We start from the raw sequence: 26,390 nt of genomic DNA on the forward strand, positions 1-26,390 counted from the left end.
TATAAGAAACATAGTGGCTTGTTTTGAATTTGATGGAGCAACATATTGCAAAAAACATTTGGGTCCAGGCCATATTTGTCACTGTATAGCATTCCCTCTTCTTTTAACAACAGCCTGGGAACTGAGGAGACTACCTGCTGGTCTTTTAAGAGAGGAGCACTCTCCCAGTCTTATCCAATGTTAGATTACAGCTGCTCAACAGTTCTGGGCTTTGTTTGTCATATTTTCCTTTACATGATGCTCCAAATGTTTTCATTTGGTGAAAGGGCTGCACGGTCTTGCTGAAATATGCAAGGCCTTCCCTTAAAAAAGACATAGTCTGAAAGTTCCTGTTATTAAAAATTCAAAATGAGCTTTTATTTTTCTTATTTTGGGCGACCGTGGCTCAGGGGGTTGGGAATCGCATCTGTAACCGGAAGGTCGCCGGTTCGATCCCAGGGCTCTCTGTCCTGGTCGTTGTGTCCCTGGGCAAGACACTTTACCCTACCGCCTACTGGTGTTGGCCAGAGGGGCCGATGGCGCAATATGGCAGCCTCGCTTCTGTCAGTCTGCCCCAGGGCAGCTGTGGCTACAACTGTAGCTTGCCTCCACCAGTGTATGAATGTGAGAGTGAATGAATAGTGGTATTGTAAAGCGCTTTGGGTCCCTTGAAAAGCGCTATATAAATCCAATCCATTATTATTATTTTGTCAAATATGTTTTCTATGTTCTATTTTGAGATTTCCAAATTATTGCGCTCTTTTATTTACATTTTACACAGCGTTGCAACTTTTTCAGAATTGGGTTTGTATATCTGAGACAACAGAGTCGACCAACCCAGAGGTGAAAGGTTTTCTCTATGTCACGTATTATTCCAAATGTTCCCTATTCAAGATGGATAGGCTAACAGTTTTCCTTCTGTTTTTTCCTTTTGTTTACGTTATAAGGTGTATGAGAGTCTCATATGGCTTTATGAGATTTGTAAATCATTCCATTCTGTTTTTCTAGCTCTGGACGGATCAGTCTAAGAGACCTGTGCCTCATTTGTCTGTGTTATTTCTCAGACACACTCTGCTGCACCTAACCACTGCACGTTAGCAAGATTATGCATAATAATCCCTCAATTTCCTAAGAAAACTGTGTTTCCATTTCAGCAAATATGCATGGAATACTGAACCAAGTCTATAAAGGAAAGTCTATAATCTGCAAAGGGCAGTAATATACTACACAATATGGGGCAATAATTTGTTTTGTTCAACCTGTAGCTTGTCCAGGATATAACTCCTTATAATAGGTCTCAGAATCGTATATACTGTCCTATACTAGCAAAATTGCAAAAAACTATAAGAAAAAAGCAAACAACAAATTGCAATGTTATAACCTGGAATATGGAATAAGATGTCACCTTGGCCCTGGACACTAAGACCCCTTTGTTCTCCTCTTCTGTCCTCCAGCAATCCTTTCATCTCTTGTCTCTTGTCAGGGAGTTGTATCTCCGCGATGCATGGAGGCTCGTCCCCAAGCACCTTGTCCTTGCCCTTGCCCTCCTCCTCCTCCGCCTCCCCCACCACCATGATCCTTATCCGATTCTGGTTGGCTCTGGGCTCGCTCAGGCTTAGGGTTGGGTGTGCACGGGGGGTCAGGTTGTTGGACTGACATGGTCCTGCGCAGGTGGGTTCGTTTACACAGAAAGTCAGGCTTCGCTGAGAGACCGAATGAACCTTTCCTTAAGACCATGCGAACTGAAGGAGATTTCTTAGGTCTGGCTCTGTGCCCAAACTGAAGAGTGGAGAGGTGCGCTGCATAACCTTCGCTCAGGAACTACACATACCACACAGGCAAAGAGTTAGAAAATCTGACAAGGAGAAGTGAGAAGATCAAAGTACATAAATGTAAATTGAACTACCTGGCACTGATTTTGGTACTTCTTCGAAGGTCTGCCAACAATATAAATTTGTGAGGGGCTGAGGCCTAGCATGTTGTAAACAGAAATGTCCTTCATGGAGCCATAGGCAGAGTTGATCTTAATGTGACACTGGTGAAAGAGAAAATAACCAGTCACACACGTGTGACATTTTGATTCAGCACATCCCAAAGCTACAAAATTGTGAGTGAGAGAGTGAGAAAGATCTCACTGTACGGCTTGGACCAAAAGGTCTTATTTGCTGTATATGTTAATGCCTATGTTAATGTCAGGATTTACCTCCTGGATGAGGTTCCTGAGGAAGATGGTCTTTTGTCGCAGTGGGTCATGAACTAAGCCCTCAGAAAAAAAGATCATCCCGTGGGGGAAATTGTGCTGCGAGAGCCAGGACACCACACGCTGTTTCTGCATATCAGGACGGCCTGTGATGTAGATGATCAAATATCCCAAGTCCTGCCAATGCCTGGATGTGAATGCATAAAATCAAGCACACATCAAAGTGAATAATTGTATTATCACAGAGAGGATGCGCATAAATCCTTAAAACACTGAGAGCTCCAACAAAGCACGCGTATTGACTACTGAATTTGTATTTTCCTGTGAACCCTTCCACCTTCTCAAGATTTACATGTAGACATACAACCACACGCATGTATAATCAAAAAGGGTAATCAGTTACCTGACCACATCGACAGCTCCAGGACGGACCTTGGGGTCGCTGCCCATGATTGACACACTGGCAGCAAAAGAGCCATCAATGCTGAACACAACACACTCCATGCCCCTTGGTAACACAGTCAGGTAGGCCTCTGCACTAGTCTGATCCCCCCTGTGGATTGAAAAAAGGAGAAACTACATATTAAAAAAAATGAGAACTTAGTTGTTACTCCCTTCAAGGCCACTATTTATGCAGCATTATCCAGCAAGGAGCTCATACTCCAACACAGAGCATAAATAAATGAAATCTTTCTCTTCTTTCTACATCTTATTTGATAATACAGCGTTTTGTAAAGGGAATGCCACATGGATGCTTACTTGACTACCATTTTAATGGGATATACTCCTAGGCCAAGCTTCTTGGTCTTAGGTATTGTGTATGTGACTCTGCCACTGCTGTTGGTCACCTCTGTGTCAAAGTGCACCCAGCGGCCCGACTGAGGCTGTGTCATGAGCAGGATATCCACCTGAGAGGGGCAGGGGTATAACACATGCGATTAATTGATTAATGCCAGCCTAACAAAGAAACGCACACACATCAACATAAATCATATCGCTGTTTTTCACCTTTTCTCCAGTCAGAGTGACCATATCCAAGGGGCCATACATGAAGCGACCAACCAGAGTCTGGGGTCCATCCTCGGTGGCAATGACATCATTCACCCTGTGGTTTGCTGTGACGTTCTGCAGTTAGTGACAAGAACTACCTCCATTATTCAGGACACAAATGTAACACGTAAGCCTTTACGGCAACAACAGTTTGTCTCTGGCGCGCTACCCTGGAGTAAATTTTATGACTCATGCTGAAATGTGATTAGAAGTAACAGAAAAAAGAATCAGTGTCAGAGTTCAAATTAAAAAATTTAAAGGATATTATTGCATAAAAAATATATCTAAACGGGGTGAGAGCTCATTCCACCAGGGGGATGGCAACCTCATGGGCTCTTTTTAAAGAGGTGCCTGTAGCTGATATTTGTGCGGCAGCTAGTTGGGCATCACCGCACACTTTTGTGCGGTTTTATCGGTTGGACGTTACAGCCCCTTCGGTGGCTCATGCTGTCCTTTCTGCTGGGTCTACCACTCACTAAGGATGTGGTGGTCTGATTCCGGTTCGGTGGCTGCTCTGTGGGGCGTGTATATATGTCCCATACTTATGTGTTGTACCGAGTGAATCGACTGAAAGGGAACGAATAGTTATGTCTATAACTTCTGTTCCCTGAAGGAGAGGAACGAGGTACAACACAAGGTGGCCCCACTGAGCAGTTTGGCTCGGTGAAGAGCGGCTATCGAACTGAGGGATGACTGTGATGACAGCGGCTACTTGTGCAGGCGGGGCCGTGCGCTTGTCATCACACGTCATCTGCCTTAAAGGCGTGATTAAAGGTTTCTTCAGCCAGGACACGCGAGGGCGTGATATCCCATATTTATGTGTTGTATCTCGTTCCTCTCCTTCAGGGAACAGAAGTTATAGACATAACTATTCGTTTTTCAAGGTTTGTGCTGTATCTAAGGGAACGTCTTCTGTGGATTTAAGATTTCTTGATTCTCTGTCATGTAATCTGAGATGACTCCACAAGAGTAAGTCTGCCTCATCATTTGTTGCAGGACACCTTGCTCCACCTGTAGCTGAGGATTTCTTTATGATTAAGGGTTTATTGTCCGGGGATATGATTAAGCTCTGCAAAGTGAATTTATGAACAGATGCCTTCCTGATGGTAATGTATAATGTATAAGAAACAGAACATCTAAAGCACCTGAACTATTGTGAACGTCCACCAAAATCAGTCGTCACTTTTGTCTGTACATGGCCTGTCTTTACAAGCCTTTGAGACAAACACAATCAGAGGGAATGAGATGAAAAATAGCCATAAATTTCCTGCTTTCATGCCCTGTTTTTCCAAATTTCCAAGTCCAGCCAAATACTGCTGAAGAGTGCACTGTGGGACCTTACAGAAAAGCATGCTAACTCCCTATTAAGCTTCCTTGTCATGTTCTATTCTCCATATTGCACTATTCAGTGAGTACCTCCAAGTGTGCCAGCAGTGGAACACTAATCCCTAAATCTCTTCTTGCTGAGATGGTTGCATTTTAATAGCATATTATGAGCGCGCTAATGTATAATTCACAGACTCTGTTGTGGGTCACCATGACAGAAACTGTAATTTTCCCTCCCTAACGTCTCTGTCATTTCTGCAACCTCAACGTTATACTGAAGAATTTTAACAGCATACAGTGCAAGTTTTATCAGCCTCACGAAGCTAGTATTTCAATTTTGGATTTATGTTTGTACACTGTAACAATAATTGATCAAAATAAATTATCAAAGGGGCCAACTTCTATAAATAAAATATCACAGGTGTACAGCCACACGCGCAAACAAAAGCAGCAGCAACGATAAATTTATTAACTCAATCGTTGTTTACTGGGGTTGTTTCATCAGGATTAAGAGGCTCAGATGACATTTCATTTACTTGAAAATGTTCTGTTGTTTATTGACAACACTCAGTGAAAGATAATGGAGCATCTGCACATGACAAATACAGCTAAATGCTAATGTGATCAACCATGTTGTTGTTGTGCTTTACCGTCTCACCACATCGGCTAATGATAATTGATTTAAAGGATGTGACATCTAACAACGAAGTTCAATGTTTCCAGCTGCTATCCCGCATTAGCTTTGTCAACAGTTAATTGTCTGCCAGCAAGAGGCGTCACTTACTCATCCTGTGATGGCAATGCAGAGAGAGAATATGTAAATATATATGTGCATACCTGTGCGTGTACATGCACCAGCATACAGTTTAACAAGATCCCAGCCTGCAACTATGTGACTTGAGTGCATCACATGGCTCAGCATAGATTTATTTTTTGTGTCATGAACTCTGTGTGGTATATGTATAAACAATACGAACAAGCAACTTGTGGCTAATGACACCATCAACTCACAGACAAAACTATGGAGGACACGAGTTAGTGAGTCAGACACCTGCCTGTTAAAGAGCAACACACGAGAAGCAACACACGAAACAACTGCCACAGTAGTGGTCCCTCTCCAGCTGTGACAAAGGCCTCTTACCACAGCAAGAAACCTTTGAAATAGTTGCCAAATCTCTCCGAATAGCATCGCCCTGCAACAGATCATCTGGCTGTGCCCGGACTGAATCGGCATGGGGCTGCTTTAAATCTACACGTACCGACTCGTATCCAGGACGGGGGCAACTGCTTTGAGCACTAACATAAGAATCACATCACTTAGCTGAGGTGAGGCATGAACAAGTCGACACCGAGAAAAAGAAAACCTTCAAACTCAAATATAGTTATGTTTCCATGGCTATTCGGTTCTATTTATAGCCACATGAAAAGCAAGCAGGCACTAATTTTGTGTTTTTAGAAAAGGGATAGCAATGTGACCTTGATTATTCTACTCGGCAGGGTTCAGGAACATCGAGCAATTGTATGCGTCTGCCTGCATCAGTGATTCAAGGTGAATGTGTGGGAGTATTTTAAGATTTTTCCAGCTTCAGATCATTCATGGAGGCCAAAGACTTAACTACTACAGCTTCAGCCGTCTGTAATACCCGTATTTTAACCCTGATTAAGTGCATGTTACAAATTAGGGAAAGATGACTGAAATCAGATTTTGTCTACTTAGAACTTTTACACCCTTTTTGTGTCACTTCATCTGCATCTTGCAATCAAACCCAGTTGTTGCAAACAAAGGCATTTAATTTTTCTTTTTTAATTTGGATCAACATGCCATCGTTGGTCCATGCCTTAAAGGCACAGCCAATCTCTTAACCACCAGATTTCTGGCTGGCAAACCTGAGGCTCATCACCTAATCAACACCCTGCAGTATATATACACTAGCTCGCAGATTGTTCGTTCAATTGTTGTGGTAGAGAGGAGCCTTTCTCGTTTCCCAAACTCTTGCTCTGATCGCTAGTTTGCTAACCTGCTATCTTTGCGCCCTAGGTTTCCTGAGTGAGCCAGCCAAACCTGTGTCAACTCTGTCTGCTGATTGATTCGAAAGCTTGCCAACCCTGCCTGCCACTCTACACGTCTACAGTCTTTGCCAGTGTCAGCCACAGCTGAAAAAGCCTTTTAACTAGACTCTAGGATCATCTTTTTAGTCAGCCAATTCTTGATTCCCAAAACACTGAACATCACGTTAATCTGGTATTAAGTTATATACATCCAAAAAAAGGGGAATTTTAATTTTTTACCCTTAGTTTGACATGTGTCCTCCTTCTAAGCCACTTCTCACGGGGACCAGAGGGTGAGAAAGGAGCCGAGTCCAAGTTGTCTGCTTCCTTTGCCTTTATGCAGTCACATCGCATGAGCTGTTAATGAATACAAAAATATTTAAAATAAGAACAGGCATTTCCATAAGATAACACAGGTTTGTTTAACAGTAATGCCACTACTGTGATGGTGGCATTACTGTTAGCTGATATACTGACGAACAGTGCATCTAAAGCCTTAAAAGAGGTTCATCGTGTTTCTAATTCACAGTTTTGTAGAGAATTACTGCATATTGCTTGACTGAGGCTCTGCTTATCATTTTTGACCAGGTGGCCTAAACATCAAGAGAGAGTTTCCATAAAGACAGCAACAGAAAGTCTGACAAATGACTTTTCACACAACTTTTACATTCTGTTACAAATCGTAAATATTCTGCAGCACAAATGATGCTGTACGCCAAGGTTTATTAATTTCCTAATGACTTCAATAGAGCTTTGTTTACTTTGTGCATCTCTAAATCGTCTCCACTGTCTCACAAAGGCAACACACAGCAGATCGAGCCAACACGAAAAGATTTCTTTTCCCTATGGAAGCTCTGCTTTCTAATCATCTGTTTTAAAAGAGTGCCAGTGTTTCTAGAAGTTTTTCATAAGAAATAATGTGATTAAAAAGATGTTTTTCAGATGTATTTACTGGCATAGTGTTCATTGGTGTCTGAGGAGTTACAGATTCTCCTTATCCTTGTTATCATAGGTTAAAGCTGAACTGCCCATAATATTTTTATGGGCAGTTCAGTGGGCAAAATGTGGCATAAACCTTGTCAAGGTTCATTGCTTAATTCCAGCTTTACTGCTAGAAATATATACTGCCAGCATGTTAAGACTCTCCTGACCAAATGATGGGTCCGTATGACTAATTAAAGTTGAGGATGGTAATATGGAAATGACTACAGCTGAGCCTAAGCTGAGAACATATTTGCAGACTTTTGAAATCCTAACCAAAGAGTTGGCAGCACACATACATTTTCAAACTTTTGTAGATTTCAGTCATACGCTTATTGAATTTATTTATAAAGCAGACTAAACCACAAAATCAGACATGTCCATATTTTTGTCATATCAAAGAGCAAGCTTGATAAAAGGGTTTCAGTTTGTCAGAGGCTCAGCTGTGATGGGTCAGATGAATCCTGAACAGCTTCACATAAGATCAAGCACGTCAAGTGTAACTTTGCCTTGTTTTGCACATCATGTGTGTGTGTGCATGTGTGTAAAAGAGTCCTTTAGAGAGTCCTATTTCATGATTTCATGCTGACAGCTGAAAAGTTAGGCAGCATCTACAACATATGCTGAACAGAGTTTCATGTCTGGACAAAAATGTGAAGTTTGACTGGTTGTGGTTGTTGTGGACTTTTGGAATCAGATCAAACTCAAATGGCTGAGTTCCTCACATGCCATCCATTCAATTACAGTGAAGCATGCTCCCATTTACAGTACAGCTGAACCTTTTTCTTCATCTCTGCTAGTCTGAGCGTGAACGATTCTCTGCGTTCTGAATTAGCCTTGTGATAGACAGGTGACCTCTCCAGGGTGCAGCCCTCCTCTTGGCCTGTTACAGCCGGGATAGTATTCAGGCGATCCACGTGACCCTGAATTGGATGAGTGGTTAAGAAAACGGATGGATGGACTATCTCCTAGTGTGACAAATAGGTCAAGTCATTGTATGCTCTTTGAATTACACATTGTATGAAATGTTTTACATTAATAAACTCTTTCTCTTTTGTCCTGTTATGTAGAGAACAGGACAGTTTATTGTTTTAAGCACACTGCATGAAATGCCAGTGCATGAGTCTAAAAACGCCACAGTTTATTCTTATAATGTTAAGATACACTGTTTCCAACTTGACACCTCTGCTCATTATCTCCATGTCCTACCTCCCACACCTTTATCGTTGTTTTTGTTGCTATATTGAACTGCTTTAGAGAGCTGAACTTGTTTTTGGTCTATCTCTCAGAAAGAGTCCAGTGGATGACGCTTTTAGATATTTAAATACAGTTAGGTAAAAAGAAAGTACAGCCTCTGTCATTTTACATATTATGATATAATACAACCACAATTCCAAAAAAGAGTCGCGAATAAAAACAGAATGCAATGATTTGAAAAGGAACTGGCAGCAATTTACCATCTAATTTCCTTTGGAAACAGTAAGTGTGTACATAGACAGAACGAGGATGGATAGGTGGATGTGTTTGTATTTTTAAAAAATGATGGTGGTTCTTTATTTATATAGGCAATAGGCAATTTATATTTCATCATTTGCAGGGAATGAGTGAAAATAAGATTGAAAATATCATCAGAAGTTCAAAGAATCCAACGAAAACAAAAAGCATACCTCATCTAGTGATCATGTCCAGATCAAAGCTGTGATTAAGGGTATAAGTGAGCTGCAGGATTTAGTTAGTCTTCAATTTGAGCTGCAAAAACAGCCATTTTCGAGAACACTAGTTTATTAAATATGCTGTGGAGAAAACAATACTGTTATTAGTAAGGCTCTCTCACCTGCCGAAGAACAAAAGCTGCCACGTCAGTGGACTCCCAGTAGGAGGCGTGAAAAAGGTGAGGCAGAGCCACTGTTGGAAACGCAGTCAGCACATCAGGGCAGTACAGAGCATAGTCCAGCCTCTTGGAGCCCCACCAACTACTGGAAACTGAAACATAAACACACATCCTCATACTTAGATGGGGGAACTGAGGTCACTTTAAAAGCTGTGAAAGCTCATCAACTTGAATTAATCTCCAGAAGACAAATGGAAGACGACGGCGTGGCCTTTCTGTCTCTTTGTTTTCCTCCCACTCACTGTTAGCGATGGTGTTTCCAAGTTGGCCCATGGAGCAAATTGACATTTCACTTTCCACACTGGTCACACTGGCTCTACGCCCCCCCTCTTCTCCTCCTCCTTCAGTGTCGGTCTCAGAGGACTGCTGCGAAGTCGGCCCTCCGTAAGTTTGCTCACCTTCCAAAAACACATTTGGATGACTTTGGATACTGTCTGCTATAGAGGGAGGGGGGAAAGGGGAAATACAAGAACAAATGGAGAGGGAAGAAGAAAGGAAATGCTTTGATTACAACAATTGACTGGTCTGAATCTTTAAATCAATGCTGCTATTTGCCTAATAAGCCAGGTTCTCGCTGTGTATTGACTTGCTTTGCATTTTATAAAGCAAAACCAAAGACAAGCACTATGTATAAGTGTGATAACAGACGAAAAGCTTGTTCCACACTTTGTGGGTTTGAATCAATTTATTAGACTGTATTTGGCATTAGCTTTGGGAGCCAGAAAGCATCTTGCTCTTGGTTCCTGCGGACAAGTAGAATAATTTATCAGGTTGAGTTCCTCGTTTCCCCCAGCAAGGCTCTACACTGCATTTTCCTATTTGTTCTGTCTTAATACTGAAGGTCCCAGAGACCTTGTTTCACTAGAATCCCAAACATAACAGTTTTCTCTCACAGACCCTAAAAGAAAAAGCATCATATGATTATTAATTCAGACAGCAGAGAGGCAAAGGCCTATCAGCTCTGTTCATTAGCACATTTATCTTAACAGCTATAAAAGATTCAGGACAAAAGGAGATTGACGCTGAATGTAACAGAGCTTCTACCTGAGAATATTCTCTGACAAGCTGAACAACAGCAGCAAAAGAAAAACAGCTAAAGGCTCATCTCTTTGTTTGAGAATGCTCCCTTGATGTTTTCTGCTTTGACCTATACTATAAAACTTTTTTATCTCTTGAGAGTAATGATTATCCTATTACCGAAGCCATTTTTTATGAAAGTAGAATGGCAACTACAAACCCACCATTACATCTCTATCTCTCTTTCTCTCCTGAGAGCAAATGCTAATCAGAACACATCGTGTCTGGGCTGGTCTTTGATCGGCGCTTCGGATACAGCATACCCTTCACAGTTTCTTCTATCAGTTTACTTCTACTTGTGCCAAACATAAACATTAACATTACAGATAAACATCTGTGGACATTGTGGATGCCTGCCTCTATTCAGTATCTTCAAATGGCCGTGATGTGTCAAAGTCATTATCCAGAATTTTCAGTTTGTTTCACAGCTTGTTATGCTCACGTTAGCCCTTTCTCTGCTGTTGGATGGCTATAAATATGCCAGCAGATGAAGTCCCATGTTGCCTGTTTGGTTTGAGAAGGATGAGCAACTGCAGCAGAATACAGATTAACTGCGGCTCTCAGAAACATGGGGGAGAATCAGCTGTGGTTAACGAATCCCCGCAGTCGAGGCAAAGAATAGTCCACATTCGGTCTGTTAGGAAGATGATGAAGAAATCTGACACATACTCTGTACTTATCAGTGCCGGGCATCTGATTGCCAAATTTTCTGTGTCACAGGTCTGTGTTATGTGAATATATGTGGGAAGAAAAGACATTTCTAGATGAGAAGGGAAAAATGTAACTGTTCAGTATTTTAGGGGTGTTTTAAATGAAGTCTACCAGTTTAAAATATAACTTCAATGTTGTGTTACATAAACACATTTGTGTGGTGATGAGCATGTGGGGTCCTGGATTTGTTTGAAAATGCAGTCTTTTAACAGATAACTACTCAAATCTTTGCAGTTCGCATTACTGGACATTGTTTTTACTTATGGCAATTTTTTTTTAAAGGATATGTACTGGGGATGACACAACGATTCAAAAACAGGATTGTTATCTAACACCCGATTCTATCTAGGACCACAACGAGTGGGATTTAATCTTTAGTTTGCTGTGGAGAGCAATCTTTCATTATCGGTCCCCAACTGAGTAAAAACTGCAAAACAAAAACGCCTAAATGTCACAGTCCTATGGTTCTGTTCTTTTGTTCTTTTTCTTGTGAACTCGTGTTTGAGTTTCATTGTTATTCCAGTTTTTGTATTTTGATTGCTGATTCGAGTTCTTTTTCAGTATCGCTCTTTGTTTTCGAGTCCCAGCTTTTGTTTATCATTTATACAGGGAGTGCAGAATTATTAGGCAAATGAGTATTTTGTCCACATCATCCTCTTCATGCATGTTGTCTTACTCCAAGCTGTATAGGGGCAGGGGCAGGGATAGCTCATTAGGTAGAGTGGTGGCCCCATGATCGGAAGGTCGGGGGTTCGACTCCACTGAACGGCTACCCTGAGGTACCCCTGAGCAAGGTACCGTCCCTACACACTGCTCCCCGGGCGCTGCATTGGTGGCTGCCCACTGCTTCACTGGGTGAATGGGTTAAATGCAGAGGAACTATTTCCCTATGGGGACTAACACACACACTTTATAGGCTCGAAAGCCTACTACCAATTAAGCATATTAGGTGATGTGCATCTCTGTAATGAGAAGGGGTGTGGTCTAATGACATCAACACCCTATATCAGGTGTGCATAATTATTAGGCAACGTCCTTTCCTTCGGCAAAATGGGTCAAAAGAAGGACTTGACAGGCTCAGAAAAGTCAAAAATAGTGAGATATCTTGCAGAGGGATGCAGCAGTCTCAAAATTGCAAAGCTTCTGAAGCATGAGCATCGAACAATCAAGCGTTTCATTCAAAATAGTCAACAGGGTCGCAAGAAGCGTGTGGAAAAACCAAGGTGCAAAATAACTGCCCATGAACTGAGAAAAGTCAAGCGTGCAGCTGCCAAGATGCCACTTGCCACCAGTTTGGCCATATTTCAGAGCTGCAACATCACTGGAGTGCCCAAAAGCACAAGGTGTGCAATACTCAGAGACATGGCCAAGGTAAGAAAGGCTGAAAGACGACCACCACTGAACAAGACACACAAGCTGAAACGTCAAGACTGGGCCAAGAAATATCTCAAGACTGGTTTTTCTAAGGTTTTTATGGACTGATGAAATGAGAGTGAGTCTTGATGGGCCAGATGGATGGGCCCGTGGCTGGATTGGTAAAGGGCAGAGAGCTCCAGTCCGACTCAGACGCCAGCAAGGTGGAGGTGGAGTACTGGTTTGGGCTGGTATCATCAAAGATGAGCTTGTGGGGCCTTTTCGGGTTGAGGATGGAGTCAAGCTCAACTCCCAGTCCTACTGCCAGTTTCTGGAAGACACCTTCTTCAAGCAGTGGTACAGGAAGAAGTCTGCATCCTTCAAGAAAAACATGATTTCCATGCAGGACAATGCTCCATCACACGCGTCCAAGTACTCCACAGCGTGGCTGGCAAGAAAGGGTATAAAAGAAGAAAAACTAATGACATGGCCTCCTTGTTCACCTGATCTGAACCCCATTGAGAACCTGTGGTCCATCATCAAATGTGAGATTTACAAGGAGGGAAAACAGTACACCTCTCTGAACAGTGTCTGGGAGGCTGTGGTTGCTGCTGCACGCAATGTTGATGGTGAACAGATCAAAACACTGACAGAATCCATGGATGGCAGGCTTTTGAGTGTCCTTGCAGAGAAAGGTGGCTATATTGGTCGCTGATTTGTTTTTGTTTTGTTTTTGAATGTCAGAAATGTATATTTGTGAATGTGGAGATGTTATATTGGTTTCACTGGTAAAAATAAGTAATTGAAATGGGTATATATTTGTTTTTTGTTAAGTTGCCTAATAATTATGCACAGTAATAGTCACCTGCACACACAGATATCCCCCTAAAATAGCTAAAACTAAAAACAAACTAAAACCTACTTCCAAAAACATTCAGCTTTGATATTAATGAGTTTTTTGGGTTCATTGAGAACATGGTTGTTGTTCAATAATAAAATTATTCCTCAAAAATACAACTTGCCTAATAATTCTGCACTCCCTATATAGGTTTTATTCCCGTCTTCAGTTCATCTTATTCCAACTAGAGTTTCATTTTTTATCGATTTTTGTTGTTATTTTATGGTAGAGCCTATGAAGTTAAATGAATGAATTTAACTTCATATGAATTGCAAAATGTGAGCGCTTGTAGAATAAATGTGAGAACCTGTAGGGAAAAAAAACACACATATTTACTAGGGGTGCAACGATACACAAAATTCACAGTTCGGTTCGGTTCGGTTCGATACTTTGGTGTCACGGTTCGATATTTTTTCGATACAAAAAAAATGTTCATGCCTTTTTAATTTGTTATTTATTAAAATTATAAATATATATTTTAACTCAAAAGTACAGTTTTTAAATGTAATGTTGCTGAAACAAAAGTAATTAAAAAATAAATATATCTCAGGGCTCGCAAAATGTCAAAATCCCCGGTAGCCCTTCGGGCAGGGACTCTTCAGTTTTTGGTAGCCCAAAATAAATTTAAGTAGCCCGAATAAAAAAGAGAGCAATTTTTTGATTGATGTTTTGTTTCCTTTACAATATTATACATTAAAGTAGAATATTGTAAAGGAAACAAAACATTAATCAAAAAATTGTTGAAAAACAAATTACAACATTGTATAAAAATTACAATCATCAACTCAAATACTTGGTTCTAATTGAACAGAAATTTCTATGAACTTGTAAGAACTGTGTAGGACATGAATCAGTCTGTGTCAGATCCTGAATTTGAAATTTCCACTGAAGTCACGGGTAAGAGGCAAGTGGAACCAAGATCTAGGCCATTTGTTTTTTGAAGTTTGCAAAGACTGCTAAATTTTGCCAGTGGTAGTTCACTCTTTGCAACATAGTACGCTGTTCTAAACCGATTTTTCAGGTTTATTTTTAGTATCCATCCATCCATCCATCCAATTGGTGTTTGTTCTGGGAAAGATATTGCAGACTGAGCAATAATGCATTTCTTGCATTTCTCATGGGTTCTAATGGGGGCCTTTCTTAAAATGACTGGTCCCAGTAACAAAGGCGCTTGTCGACTCAGAAATCGAGAGAAAACCAACAACACACCAAGCAGAACATTATGTTATTTACACGGGTGCACATAAGTGGTCCGCATGTGCGCATTCGCTGTCAAAATAAAAGACGTGCACCAGATCAGAAGTTGCAACGCGCGTTTGTGTCCATATAAAAAGCACTGTTTTTGTCCGCTAGAGTGGGATTTTCACGGCACATTCCGCACCATATCTCTGTGCGTTCATCATTTGTTTGAAGCCAGCTCACCTCCTGCAACCACTTTTCCTTGCTTCTTTTGTGGTTCGGACTCCTTCTGACATTTTTTTGGAGGTGGAGGAACATCAAAGTAACTGCTTAAAGGAGCTTCTTCGACATCTTTAAGAGTTCTAAACAACTTTCTGTCCTCCTCCAGAAAATGTTATGTATGCAAACACGCGTTGCAACTTCATATCTTGTGCGCGTTTTTTGGGGGGGGGGGGTTTGACAGCGAATGCGCACCTGCGGACCACTTATGTGCAGCCCTGGTTATATAGCTCGTCATATTGCAGCCGCAGAAATTCTTTTGTCCATGAAACCATAACGCTGCACTTTCTTTTTGCCTTATAGTCTGATTTGTCATAACTTTTCCGTTTTGTGGTAAGCTTTTCTTTGGCTGTCACTTCTTCACCCTGACCTGTCTTATTTGGCTCAGCAGAACTAAAGTATATATCCTGCTGCTTTTACACACACACACATAACGGTCAGGGATTCTCTGCGCGATCAACCTCTCATATGTTTAAGCTTGCTGCGGGAGATTTCACTTGTCATGTTTGCATAGTAAGCTAACGATTGATAAGACGATGTCAGAGGAATTGGTGCGCAAATTATCATCACTCACCAATCAGTGCTGTCGCTCTCTATACACAGTTCCCGTGATTGCAAAGTGAAAGCAAAAAACAAGCGCAAATTCAAACGCGATTTCAATATGTCACATATTGACAGTGGCTCACCGATGCCAATGACATAATTACCCAGCTACATTTCCGAAAGAATGCAAAAGCATTGACATATATTTTTCCTTCCTACAATAGTCCGATGGGCAGGGCAGAGATAGATTTTGGTAGCCCAACTGGAAAAATCGCTAGCCCCGGGACATCAGGCTAGCGATTTTGCAAGCCCTGTATCTGATTGAGGAATCAGTCATCTTTGGAAAAGAGAGTTTATTACAGAGAAATGGCTCTTTCCAAAATAAAAGCTATATTATACGCTTCTTCTGGGCTATATTCTCAGCAGCATATTAAACATATCAGGTCCCCATAAGGAGAATCATGTGCTAACGGCTGTCTAAATGACTCGGGTAAAGTTTGTAGCATGCATGCTTGTTGTTTTTGTCTGCTTCCACTTGTCTTTGCACTAGGATGATGTCGGCGTAAATGTGCAGTCATATTTGTTGTATTCCCACTAGTGCTGTCAGCGTCTCGCTTTCCAAAATAAAAGCTATACTATACGCTTCTTCTGGGCTATATTCTCAGCAGCATATTGTAGCGGGTCAGGGCTGTTCGGGGTTCGGTTTGTACAGTTATGTTTTGTTTATGTTGCCATAGTGACGGGTGACGCCCTCTCACTGCGACGGTGTGTCCTTCCGGGGTCAGAGGTTGCCGCGCTGAGCAGTTAGCTTGCGGCAGTGTTCTTCTGCAGATGTCAATAAACGGCTGTGCTCCCTGGCTTGCTCACGGGAAGCAAGACCAAACGATACCTCCGTCTCCTCCTTGTCTGAGCTTGCCACATTGGTGTCAGAAGTGGGATGATGGTGGCACCCCATGTTCTGACCCGAGTGACTTTTCCCCCACCGGTCGTGCCCGGCCGGTGCGCCAAAAGAAGGCACCTTCACATTTGCAGGACTTTGTGTGGGGTACTGGGGTCGTAGGGGACGACTGACCCCTTAGGTGGGGGCTATGTAGCGGGTCAGGGCTGTTCGGGGTTCGGTTTGTACAGTTATGTTTTGTTTATGTTGCCATAGTGACGGGTGACGCCCTCTCGCTGCGACGGTGTGTCCTTCCGGGGTCAGAGGGCGCCCTGTGTGTTGTTGTTGTTGCTGCTGTGCTGTTGCCGCGCTGAGCAGTTAGCTAGCGGCAGTGTTCTTCTGCAAATGTCAATAAACGGCTGTGCTCCCTGGCAAGCTCACGGGAAGCAAGACCAAACGATACCTCCATCTCCTCCTTGTCTGAGCTCGCCACATTGGTGTCAGAAGTGGGATGATGGTGGCACCCCATGTGCTGACCCGAGTGACTTTTCCCCCGCCGGTCGTGACCGGCCGGTGCGCCAAAAGAAGGCACCTGGACATTTGCAGGACTTTGTGTGGGGTACTGGGGTCGTAGGGGACGACTGACCCCTTAGGTGGGGGCTATGTAGCGGGTCAGGGCTGTTCGGGGTTCTGTTTGTACAGTTATGTTTTGTTTATGTTGCCATAGTGACGGGTGACGCCCTCTCGCTGCCACGGTGTGTCCTTCCGGGGTCAGAGGGCGCCCTGTGTGTTGTTGTTGTTGCTGTGCGGTTGCCGCGCTGAGCAGTTAGCTAGCGGCAGTGTTCTTCTGCAGATGTCAATAAACGGCTGTGCTCCCTGGCTAGCTCACGGGAAGCAAGACCAAACGACACCTCCGTCTCCTCCTTGTCTGAGCTCGCCACATTGGTGTCAGAAGTGGGATGATGGTGGCACCCCATGTTCTGACCCGAGTGACTTTTCCCCCGCCGGTCGTGACCGGCCGGTGCGCCAAAAGAAGGCACCTGGACATTTGCAGGACTTTGTGTGGGGTACTGGGGTCGTAGGGGACGACTGACCCCTTAGGTGGGGGCTATGTAGCGGGTCAGGGCTGTTCGGGGTTCTGTTTGTACAGTTATGTTTTGTTTATGTTGCCATAGTGACGGGTGACGCCCTCTCGCTGCGACGGTGTGTCCTTCCGGGGTCAGAGGGCGCCCTGTGTGTTGTTGTTGCTGTGCGGTTGCCGCGCTGAGCAGTTAGCTAGCGGCAGCGTTCTTCTGCAGATGTCAATAAATGGCTGTGCTCCCTGGCTACCTCACAGGAAGCAAGACCAAACGACACCTCCGTCTCCTCCTTGCCTGAGCTCGCCACAATATTAAACATATCAGGTCCCCATAAGGAGAATCATGTGCTAACGGCTGTCTAAATGACTCGGGTAAAGTTTGTAGCATGCATGCTTGTTGTTTTTGTCTGCTTCCACTTGTCTTTGCACTAGGATGATGTCGGCGTAAATGTGCAGTCATATTTGTTGTGTTCCCACTAGTGCTGTCAGCGTTAATCTCATTGAAATGACGTTAACGCCACAACACGGCAAATCTCCGTTAACGAGCTACCCCTGATCGCCCTGTGCGTGGGGCTAGACGGCCAACACGTTAACGAGCTAACTGCGCTAACACACTAGTTCCCACCCATGTAATTGAGCATTGCGTGGCACATCCAACATTGGCTGTATCCCAATTCAGGGTCTGCAGCCTTAAAGTACGCAGCCTCAACGATCCTCAAGGGCCGCGTACTCAAAGACCGCTAAGGCTGGAAGTGCGAGGCTTGTGTAATGGGACGGTCTAGCCTCCGTTGCGGTGATACTGTTGTTTGTCAATAAAGTTTTTTTTTAAAAGCCTCCATTGCGCTGCCCAGGTTGCCTAGCAACCATGATACTAACCACTGGAAACGTGTCATAGCTTTGTTTGACAGAAATGAAGGAAAAAATCTTTTGTTCATTTGTTTGTTTGTTTCTACATGAGCTTTGATCATTCTCTGTAAGATTAAGCTCAGCTATTGAATGGAGTATATTTTAAAGTAAAGGCTTTAAAACCAAGTTAGTACAAACGTCACTAATGTCACATAACTTTGCCGACATGTGGCCAACAGTAATGTTTAATGAAAATTTCCAAAGCTGTACATCAATATCACACAAAAATCCATACACCTTGTGTTTTATAGTGGTAGTGCTCTATTTTCACTTTAATAATTTGGAAGAAAAAAAATCCTTCCTGTACTTCCTGTCACTACTTTATAACTCATACAGACACAGTTGTATTTAAACTGAGGACATCACATTGATTCAAGTTTCACTGCAGTACGCCTGTTGTAAACCCAATCAAACCTAATCATTTTCTAAGCTTAAACATCACTGTAAAATGTTATGGGGGGGATCTTGTGAAGCTTTACCCCCACTGTCCCCATAACAAAAGTGTTCAAAGTAAGCACACACAAATGCAGACACACTCAACATCCTGCTTTCATTAATGAGACCTGCCCTAAGCCTCTCAGAGGAACCTTCCTCTCTTTCAGTCTATCGAACAATTGCACAGCCCTATCTTTCTTTCACAGCACAATGAGCAAAGAGAGGCAGAAAAGGAGGGGGCGGCACTGACTCTGGCGTCATTTTCTGAAACATGCGCATTCACCAAACCACCAAAGATGCGTGCTGAGGAAGAAGAGGGTCATAAAAGTCTGCTAGAGTTGCCAGGAAAAATGGAGATGGAAGGGGACATACATTTTCCAGCTTTTCTTCCCCCCTGCTTATATGCATGTCTTTGTGTGCCTAAGTTAAAGCAATAAGAGCAAACAGAGGTTTGATTAAATTACCAGTATTTACATAGAAGGAATTTTAAATAAGTGTGAAGAATGAGTGGTAAAAGAAAGGATGAACAGAGGACTTTGCAAGTGAGGGAGGATGATCCTTAGAAAGTCGTTGTCACAAAAAGACATGAAAAGAGACTTTCAACCCACTCAGCCATTGCAGCGCTCTCAGCCTCCATACTGAACATCTGATTAACAAATACATTTATGGTGAGCTAAATTATACTGCCGTCAACCTTTTACATTAAAACGCCATTAGCTGTGCCATTAATACTGATAAGGATTATTATAATTCCTTTTGCATTTGCTGTTTGGATGATCATATTTCCCATTGGGCTGTTGCTGGAAATCAATAACAAGAGGGCCCATTCTCTGTATATTAGCAGCATTCATCATAATAAAAGCTCTACTGTTGGCGGATGTAGATGTCAAAGTCATACCCACAGGAGCCTGATTTGATTGGCTCTCCATGCCTTCATAACAACTAATTACCATATTACAGAGCAGGAAATGGGTAATGTGAGCGCCCCTGTAACTTCTGTGCGCCTGCACCTGTCTATGGTTTTTGATTTAACACACATCGCAATTTGAGAGCTTCCAAGTCTGATCAACAGAACAAGGATGCAGACCTATAATTAAAACCCAATGTAGCTGCAAGCCAGTGCTGTCTGTGTGCTTTTTACACTTCATCACCTTTATCAGCACTTCTGGCTCTAAGAGGTGTCAAGCATCTCCATTTGTGACCAGCTGGATGCAATTACATTTTTTTTAAATAAAAGGAAAAAAAGACCTCAGGGGTTCAAGCATGTGTCAGATATTTCCTTTACATAGGTCTCATTGAAGAATCAGCCATGAGTCCATGTTTAAACAACAAATGATTCAAGGATCTAATGACTGCTTCAATGACTGCTCCAGGATTAGATACAGTAGTTTAGCTAATTAGATTCATTTCAAACAAAGAATAACCCTACATGGTTCTGTGTTAAGCATTCCCCATTGACACTCGGAGGTTTCTGTTACATAACTGAACCCTCCTTACAGGAAATGAAAAAAATAACCAAATTTCTCACTAATTACTTGGATAGCAATAAGTGCTCAGAGAAATCTGCTCACTATTCAAAAAATGCTTCAGCATGCAGTAGAGTGATATGGGAAACATTATTCTTATATGTAACATATAGTAACTAAAGTGCTAAAAATGTGCTTATTTGTGGTGTTTCTGTCATGGTCCTGAAAAGCCTTCAGCTAATCCAAAATGCTGCAGCAAGAATCCTGACAGGGACTAGAAAGAGAGAGCATATTTCTCCTGTTTTGGCTTCCCTTCATTGGCTTCCTGTTAAGTCCAGAATTGAATTCAAAATCCTGCTCCTCACATACAAGGTCTTAAATAATCAGGCCCCATCTTATCTTAATGACCTTGTAGTACCATATCACCCTATTAGAGCACTTCGCTCTCGCTCTGCAGGCCTACTTGTTGTTCCTAGAGTATTTAAAAGTAGAATGGGAGGGAGATCCTTCAGTTTTCAGGCCCCTCTTCTGTGGAACCAGCTTCCAGTTTGGATTCAGGAGACAGACACTATCTCTACTTTTAAGATTAGGCTTAAAACTTTCCTTTTTGCTAAAGCATATAGTTAGGGCTGGATCAGGTGACCCTGAATCCTCCCTTAGTTATGCTGCAATAGATGTAGGCTGCCGGGGGATTCCCATGATGCATTGAGTTTTTCCTTTCCAGTCACCTTTCTCACTCACTATGTATTAACAGACCTCTCTGCATTGAATCATATCTGTTATTAACCTCTGTCTCTCTTCCACAGCATGTCTTTTATCCTGTCTTCCTTCTCTCACCCCAACCGGTCGCAGCAGATGGTTCTGCCGGAGGTTTCTTCCTGTTAAAAGGGAGTTTTTCCTTCCCACTGTTGCCAAAGTGCTTGCTCATAGGGGGTCATATGATTGTTGGGTTTTTCTCTGTATCTATGAAGCGCCTTGAGGCGACTTATGTTGTGATTTGGCGCTATATAAATAAAATTGAATTGAATTGAATTGAATTGAATTGAGTCAGTGACCCAGTGTTTTGGATTTTGCATTGTTCGTTTTTATTCTTAGTCTTTGTTTTCATCTTGCTTCATGTATATTAGGATTTGGTTTCTGTTTGGTATTTCTATCTCTTAGGTTTTGGTCCCTGTGCTCCTCATGTCTCTGGTCCCTGTACTCAGTGGTCCCTCTGTTTAGTGTCTGGTCGGTGTCTCTGTACCTGCCCCGGTCCCGCCTTTCCTGTCTAGTTGTCCCTCTCCTTATGTTCCTGATGTATCAGTATCGTGAGTCTGTGTCTGTAAGTTCTGTCTGTGTGTTTCCTGTTTTACTTTAAAGGTCCGTGTCTCAGGTTAGTGTATTCTGTCTTGCTTCCCTTGTCTCGTCTTGGCCAATTAGATTCAGGTGTGTCTCCCTCCTGTGCGCCACTTCCTTGTTACTGAGTGTGTGTATTTAGTGTCCGTGTCTGCTCCTACTTGTCGTCACGTCGTACCCTCACCAAGCGGTGTGTCCTGTCTCCCTTGCCGGTTTAGCTTATGTTTGTGTCTCTCAGTTTAGTTCAGTTTGTGTCCAGCAATAAAGCTGTTAAAGCTCACATCTGCCCTTTTGGAGTCTGCATTTGGGTCCTCCATCCCTGCCTGCGTGCATACAGCCATGACAGTTTCTAATAGCTTATTCCTGTTTTTAATGAAATACAACAATGCTGAAGTCTTTGTTTATTTATTTTTTGTTGCCTGACATGCAGCTTCTCACAGGAAAGGACCCACAGAGAGGACAACTGCATTGAAGTTCCAGCCTTCAATCAACAGGCTGTAGCCAAAAGAAGCAAAGGTAATTGGAGAGTATGTATGCTGGGTGAGTAATGAGCTAACTGTACAGCGGTGCAGCAGAACAATCTTCAAAAACATAAAGCAATTTTTTAAAAAGGAATCTCAAAATTAAAACAGGAAATAACAGAAACAGAAACCCAAAACTATGACAGGCAGGGCAGCCAATTTTTGACTGCCATCTCATATGTGCAGATTTCATGAAATTAGAAATGAGAAAATAGATTAAGCAATGAAATATTCAGGAGCAGCAGTCCTCCCATATCAGCAAATTGATTTCCAGGCTTAAATCACTCGGCCTACCTATGAGCACCGAACGTCCATCTCCAAGAGGGTAGCGTTGGTAGCGTGGCACAGCAAATGGTGGCAACTTGTGGAAGAGAGGCTGCAGTAGCGGCTCCAGTCTAGAAGCTGAAGGATCCGAGGGGTAAAACAGGTTGAAAATCTGAGAGCAGGCTGGACGAAGCTGGCTCACTGAGGGTCAGAAAACACAAATGACAAGCATGACCATAAGAAAGGATTTCAACCTGAGTCAAGCGAGCCCTTTGGATAAGTGAAGTGATAAAAGCAAAGTGAAAATCAGTTCACCCTAACCCAGTGTAAACTGTTACAACGTTTTCATAGAAAAACAACATATTGATTGTATTAAATTTAAAACTACAGTACTTAAATACATGTTTTGCATCATTTCTCCTTCTTACCCTGAACAGCGGGCAGCACAGTGCGTCTCATGGCCAACACTAGGCCCAGCGGGCAGCCCAGCAGGAAGCAGTCCGATACCTCAAAGTCAAATCTGCCTGGGTTCAACACCAGACTAGTACTACTGCCGCCACGCACCTCCGTTCCCTCCTTCATCAAACTGGAAGTTTAAAAAACACAGACATAATATACATCATTCATACAGGCAACTCACATTTAACATAATTCAGTACAAGACAAAAATATAATTAGAGTTCTGACATCTAGGATCTGAATACGCAGAAACTGGGGAGCGATGAGTAAACATCCCCCCGGCGCTTAATGCTAAATGCTCGGTTGGTGGAAGGGGTTGAAACAGCAAACAGTGATGGAGCAGCACCGACATCTCAGAGGGGGAGTTGGGAAATTTATAGCTTGAATGGGTCGCCAAATTGGGAGCGAGCGTTTGTTATACCACTCGAAAACAGAAAGACATGTTACATGTGAATGATGTAGTGCGGCCCAATTTGTCTGCCTGATTTAGCTCCATCAACACCACCAAGCTTTTTTCCCCTACTAACTGGTTCCATGGTCTAAGAGTCCAAAGGTGTACAGTGTATGCCCTTCTCTCACCTGTAGTTTTTCCATTTCCCTCTCTTTCCTCTGTCTTTCTGCACATACCTCCATTTATAGGTGTTTGTTTCTGATCTCTGGCTACTTGCCTGAATAATCAAACATGCTCAGTGCTTATTCTCATACAGAGAATAAATAAGAAAAATGTCATTCAAAGTTTCCCTTTAAAGTACACACTTGTATTTTATATAGAGGACTTATAAGACTCATGTATTTTATATTTCTATGCTTTTTTCTCATAAAACATATTGTTCACTGTATCCACACATATCCAGGACACTTTTACGAGTGCTTACAAGCCTTTAATCCCTTTAAAAATTGCAAAAAAAACCCCTATATTTACTATGACATGTTTCCATTTCTTTTGGGTTTGTGTGTAGGGGGGTTTCTTGCCCTTCCTCAGATGCAGGGCAGATGGTCCCCCTTTCCAAAGCCTGAGGCTCCTTCCTATTAAAAGAGAGTTTACTGCCTACTGTCAGCAAATGTCCCGCTCAAAGGGAATTGTCGTATCTAAATTAATATAAGGTCTCCGCCTCAATATGTAAAGTGCCCTGAGATGACTTTTCCTGTTATTTGGTTCCAAAATAAATTGAGCTAAATTGAATCACCATGCTATCTTCACGCTCACATGCACTAATTCACAAGCTCTTCTTTGGCAAAAAATGTTACTGAATTAAGATAGTGCTCATGATTCACAGTAGCTAAATGGAAAATGTTATTAAATGGACAAAAATACACAGTCCATCACTGGTGTGTACATAACATTCAAACAAACGCTTCACCCTCTTAACATAGATTAAGGTACATTCATCACTTTTAACATCTCTGCTTTCCATGAAAAATATGAGCAAGTAGGAAATTAATACAAAAAGATCATTTTAATACAGATTTCTGGCGTGTGTGTGCAGGATTCAGCTAACATGATAACAAAAGCTGGCAGTGTAGCAGGGTTATATGTGCAATAAGACAACTTAAATGAAAGTAGAGGTAATCCAAAATCTCTTATGGTGAACAGTTGAATGTTGGAGCAGTTGACTTGTGATCCTTTTTCTTTGTCCACATTCAAATGTAGGCTTGCATGTTTTAACATTCTGGGGTTGTTGCAAGCCCTGGGCCTAAATGACTCAGCCAGAGCAGCTTTTCACCCGGTCTTCACAGTCTGCATCACACTGACAGTTGTTTGAACAGCCGAGTTGGTCTCAGACAGAACCCACTGCTGCTGAATGACGAGATCCATTTGCTTACCAGCAAGCCAACATTTCCCATCAAGTCCTACACAAAGAGGACGGATTAGCCAACAGTCTCCAGCCATCCTTAAAAGCCAACTCAATAGTGCTTTGATTGCTTTCTGATTCTATTTTTAGCTTTTGTCTTCACACACACGTGCGCGCACGCACACACACACACACTTGACTTCATTCACAAACAATACACACAAATCTGTATTTACCTGAATTTGCTAATATAAATTCAAACTGCCTTGCAAACATCTGGACACAAAGCATGCCCGTCTTAAATGTAAATGCATCACTCAGCTAAATGAACTCTATATTACTGCATATCCTAAAAATCTGTAAAATAATTAATGGTACTGAAAAACTAATTAATAGCCATACTTGCTGGATATCATGACTTCCATTCAAATTGTTTGCCATGTGCAGTGAGTTTATTGCTTTTATTCTTCCTCCCCTCACCAGCAACCAGTCGCGTCAGATGGCCGTCCCTCCCTGAGCCTGGTTCTGCTGGAGGTTTCTTCCCGTTAAAAGGGAATTTTTCCTTCCCACTGTTGCCAAAGTGCTTGTTGATAAGGGGTCATATGAATGTTGGGTTTTTGTCTGTATGTATTATCGTAAGGTCGGCCTTACAATATAAAGCGCCTTGAGGCGATTGTTGTTGTGATGTGGTGCTGTATAAATAAAACTGAATTGAATTGAATCCATGTTACAACTCTAGGCAAACGTAAGAGATGGAGTGTGGCAGTTTGCAAAGAGATTTCAATGATCAGTGGGCCTAAAGATGAAACGTGCAAATTCATTGAAACGTTTTGTGCGAATTTCTAAGATTTCTGCACACACATTAGTGAACTACACCACATCCACATCTTCACTTTGTCTTTGTTTGCAAGAAAATTCATTGCTACAGAAAATAATTCCTGAAAATTAAAAGAAAGCACTCTTGTTTGTGTGTGATTCATTGAGAATTGTTTACACAGTAGAGGTACCCTTGGGATTTGGATGACTAAAACACTGAATATATATTGTTTAAATACATTTTCATGTTAAATTTATTTCTGCTGTCCATAAGATGCTGGAGTGTGCTATAGCTCAATGAGTGTTATTTGGCCCTGTTTTTATAGGAAGTGAAACATTGTTTTTGTTGTTTAGTGGCTGTCCCATTATTTTTTTTAAGATAAATCTGACACACATCACATTTGTGGTGGTGTTTTTGTGTGAATGGTTGACATTTTATGAGACCTAATGAGTAATGAACGCATGCTGTGTCATTACTGTACTAAACAGATCTGACACTGATGCCTCCACATCAAGCTAAAGCACCTCTGATTCTGTGATGGGCTAGCCAGCCATTCTCCAAGCAATCTTCACATAATCTCATCTTTTTCTGAGTAGTTTGAATAAATAAGATTTACATATGTTAACAATGTGTTTTGGTGCTTTTTTGTTGGAAATTGTGTCTGTCTACATATCATTGAAACTGATCCAAACAAACAGAGACATCTATGGTAAAATGAATGGTAAGCATAGCACACCCTCCTGGATTTCCACGTGAGAAATGTCGTGATCATTTGTGCATTATCTCAAGGGCAATTTTTAGTCTGGAATATTGCAAACTACAGGGTGAGAGCCATCAAAAGGGCAATTCTCAATTGAGGAATAATGTCCATGCAAGAGGAGATTTAATAAGCCCTCATGGTGACTGTAGGGGAAAAAAAGGCA

At 42.1% G+C, this 26,390-nt stretch overlaps 1 protein-coding gene across 3 annotated transcripts in view; it reads right to left on the reverse strand.

The window, feature by feature from the left end:
* Positions 1–1,458: 1,458 nt before the first annotated feature.
* Positions 1,459–26,390, reverse strand: part of pitpnm3 (PITPNM family member 3) — a 111,452-nt gene continuing 86,520 nt past the window's right edge. For all 3 annotated transcript variants that reach the window (XM_085370709.1, XM_085370711.1, XM_085370710.1), the window contains exons 9-19: positions 22,827–22,984; positions 22,429–22,599; positions 9,719–9,913; positions 9,420–9,568; positions 6,845–6,961; positions 3,188–3,304; positions 2,939–3,087; positions 2,583–2,732; positions 2,183–2,366; positions 1,886–2,014; positions 1,459–1,800 (exon numbers count right to left, since the gene is read on the reverse strand). In XM_085370709.1, coding sequence (XP_085226835.1) covers positions 1,459–1,800; positions 1,886–2,014; positions 2,183–2,366; positions 2,583–2,732; positions 2,939–3,087; positions 3,188–3,304; positions 6,845–6,961; positions 9,420–9,568; positions 9,719–9,913; positions 22,429–22,599; positions 22,827–22,984 — 1,861 coding nt within the window. The remainder of the gene's footprint in view (positions 1,801–1,885; positions 2,015–2,182; positions 2,367–2,582; positions 2,733–2,938; positions 3,088–3,187; positions 3,305–6,844; positions 6,962–9,419; positions 9,569–9,718; positions 9,914–22,428; positions 22,600–22,826; positions 22,985–26,390) is intronic.

This window comes from Diplotaxodon limnothrissa, linkage group LG14 (assembly GCF_057381915.1).
Source record: "Diplotaxodon limnothrissa isolate DT_005_m linkage group LG14, D_limnothrissa_male_GT1.1, whole genome shotgun sequence".
NCBI lineage: Eukaryota > Metazoa > Chordata > Actinopteri > Cichliformes > Cichlidae > Diplotaxodon > Diplotaxodon limnothrissa.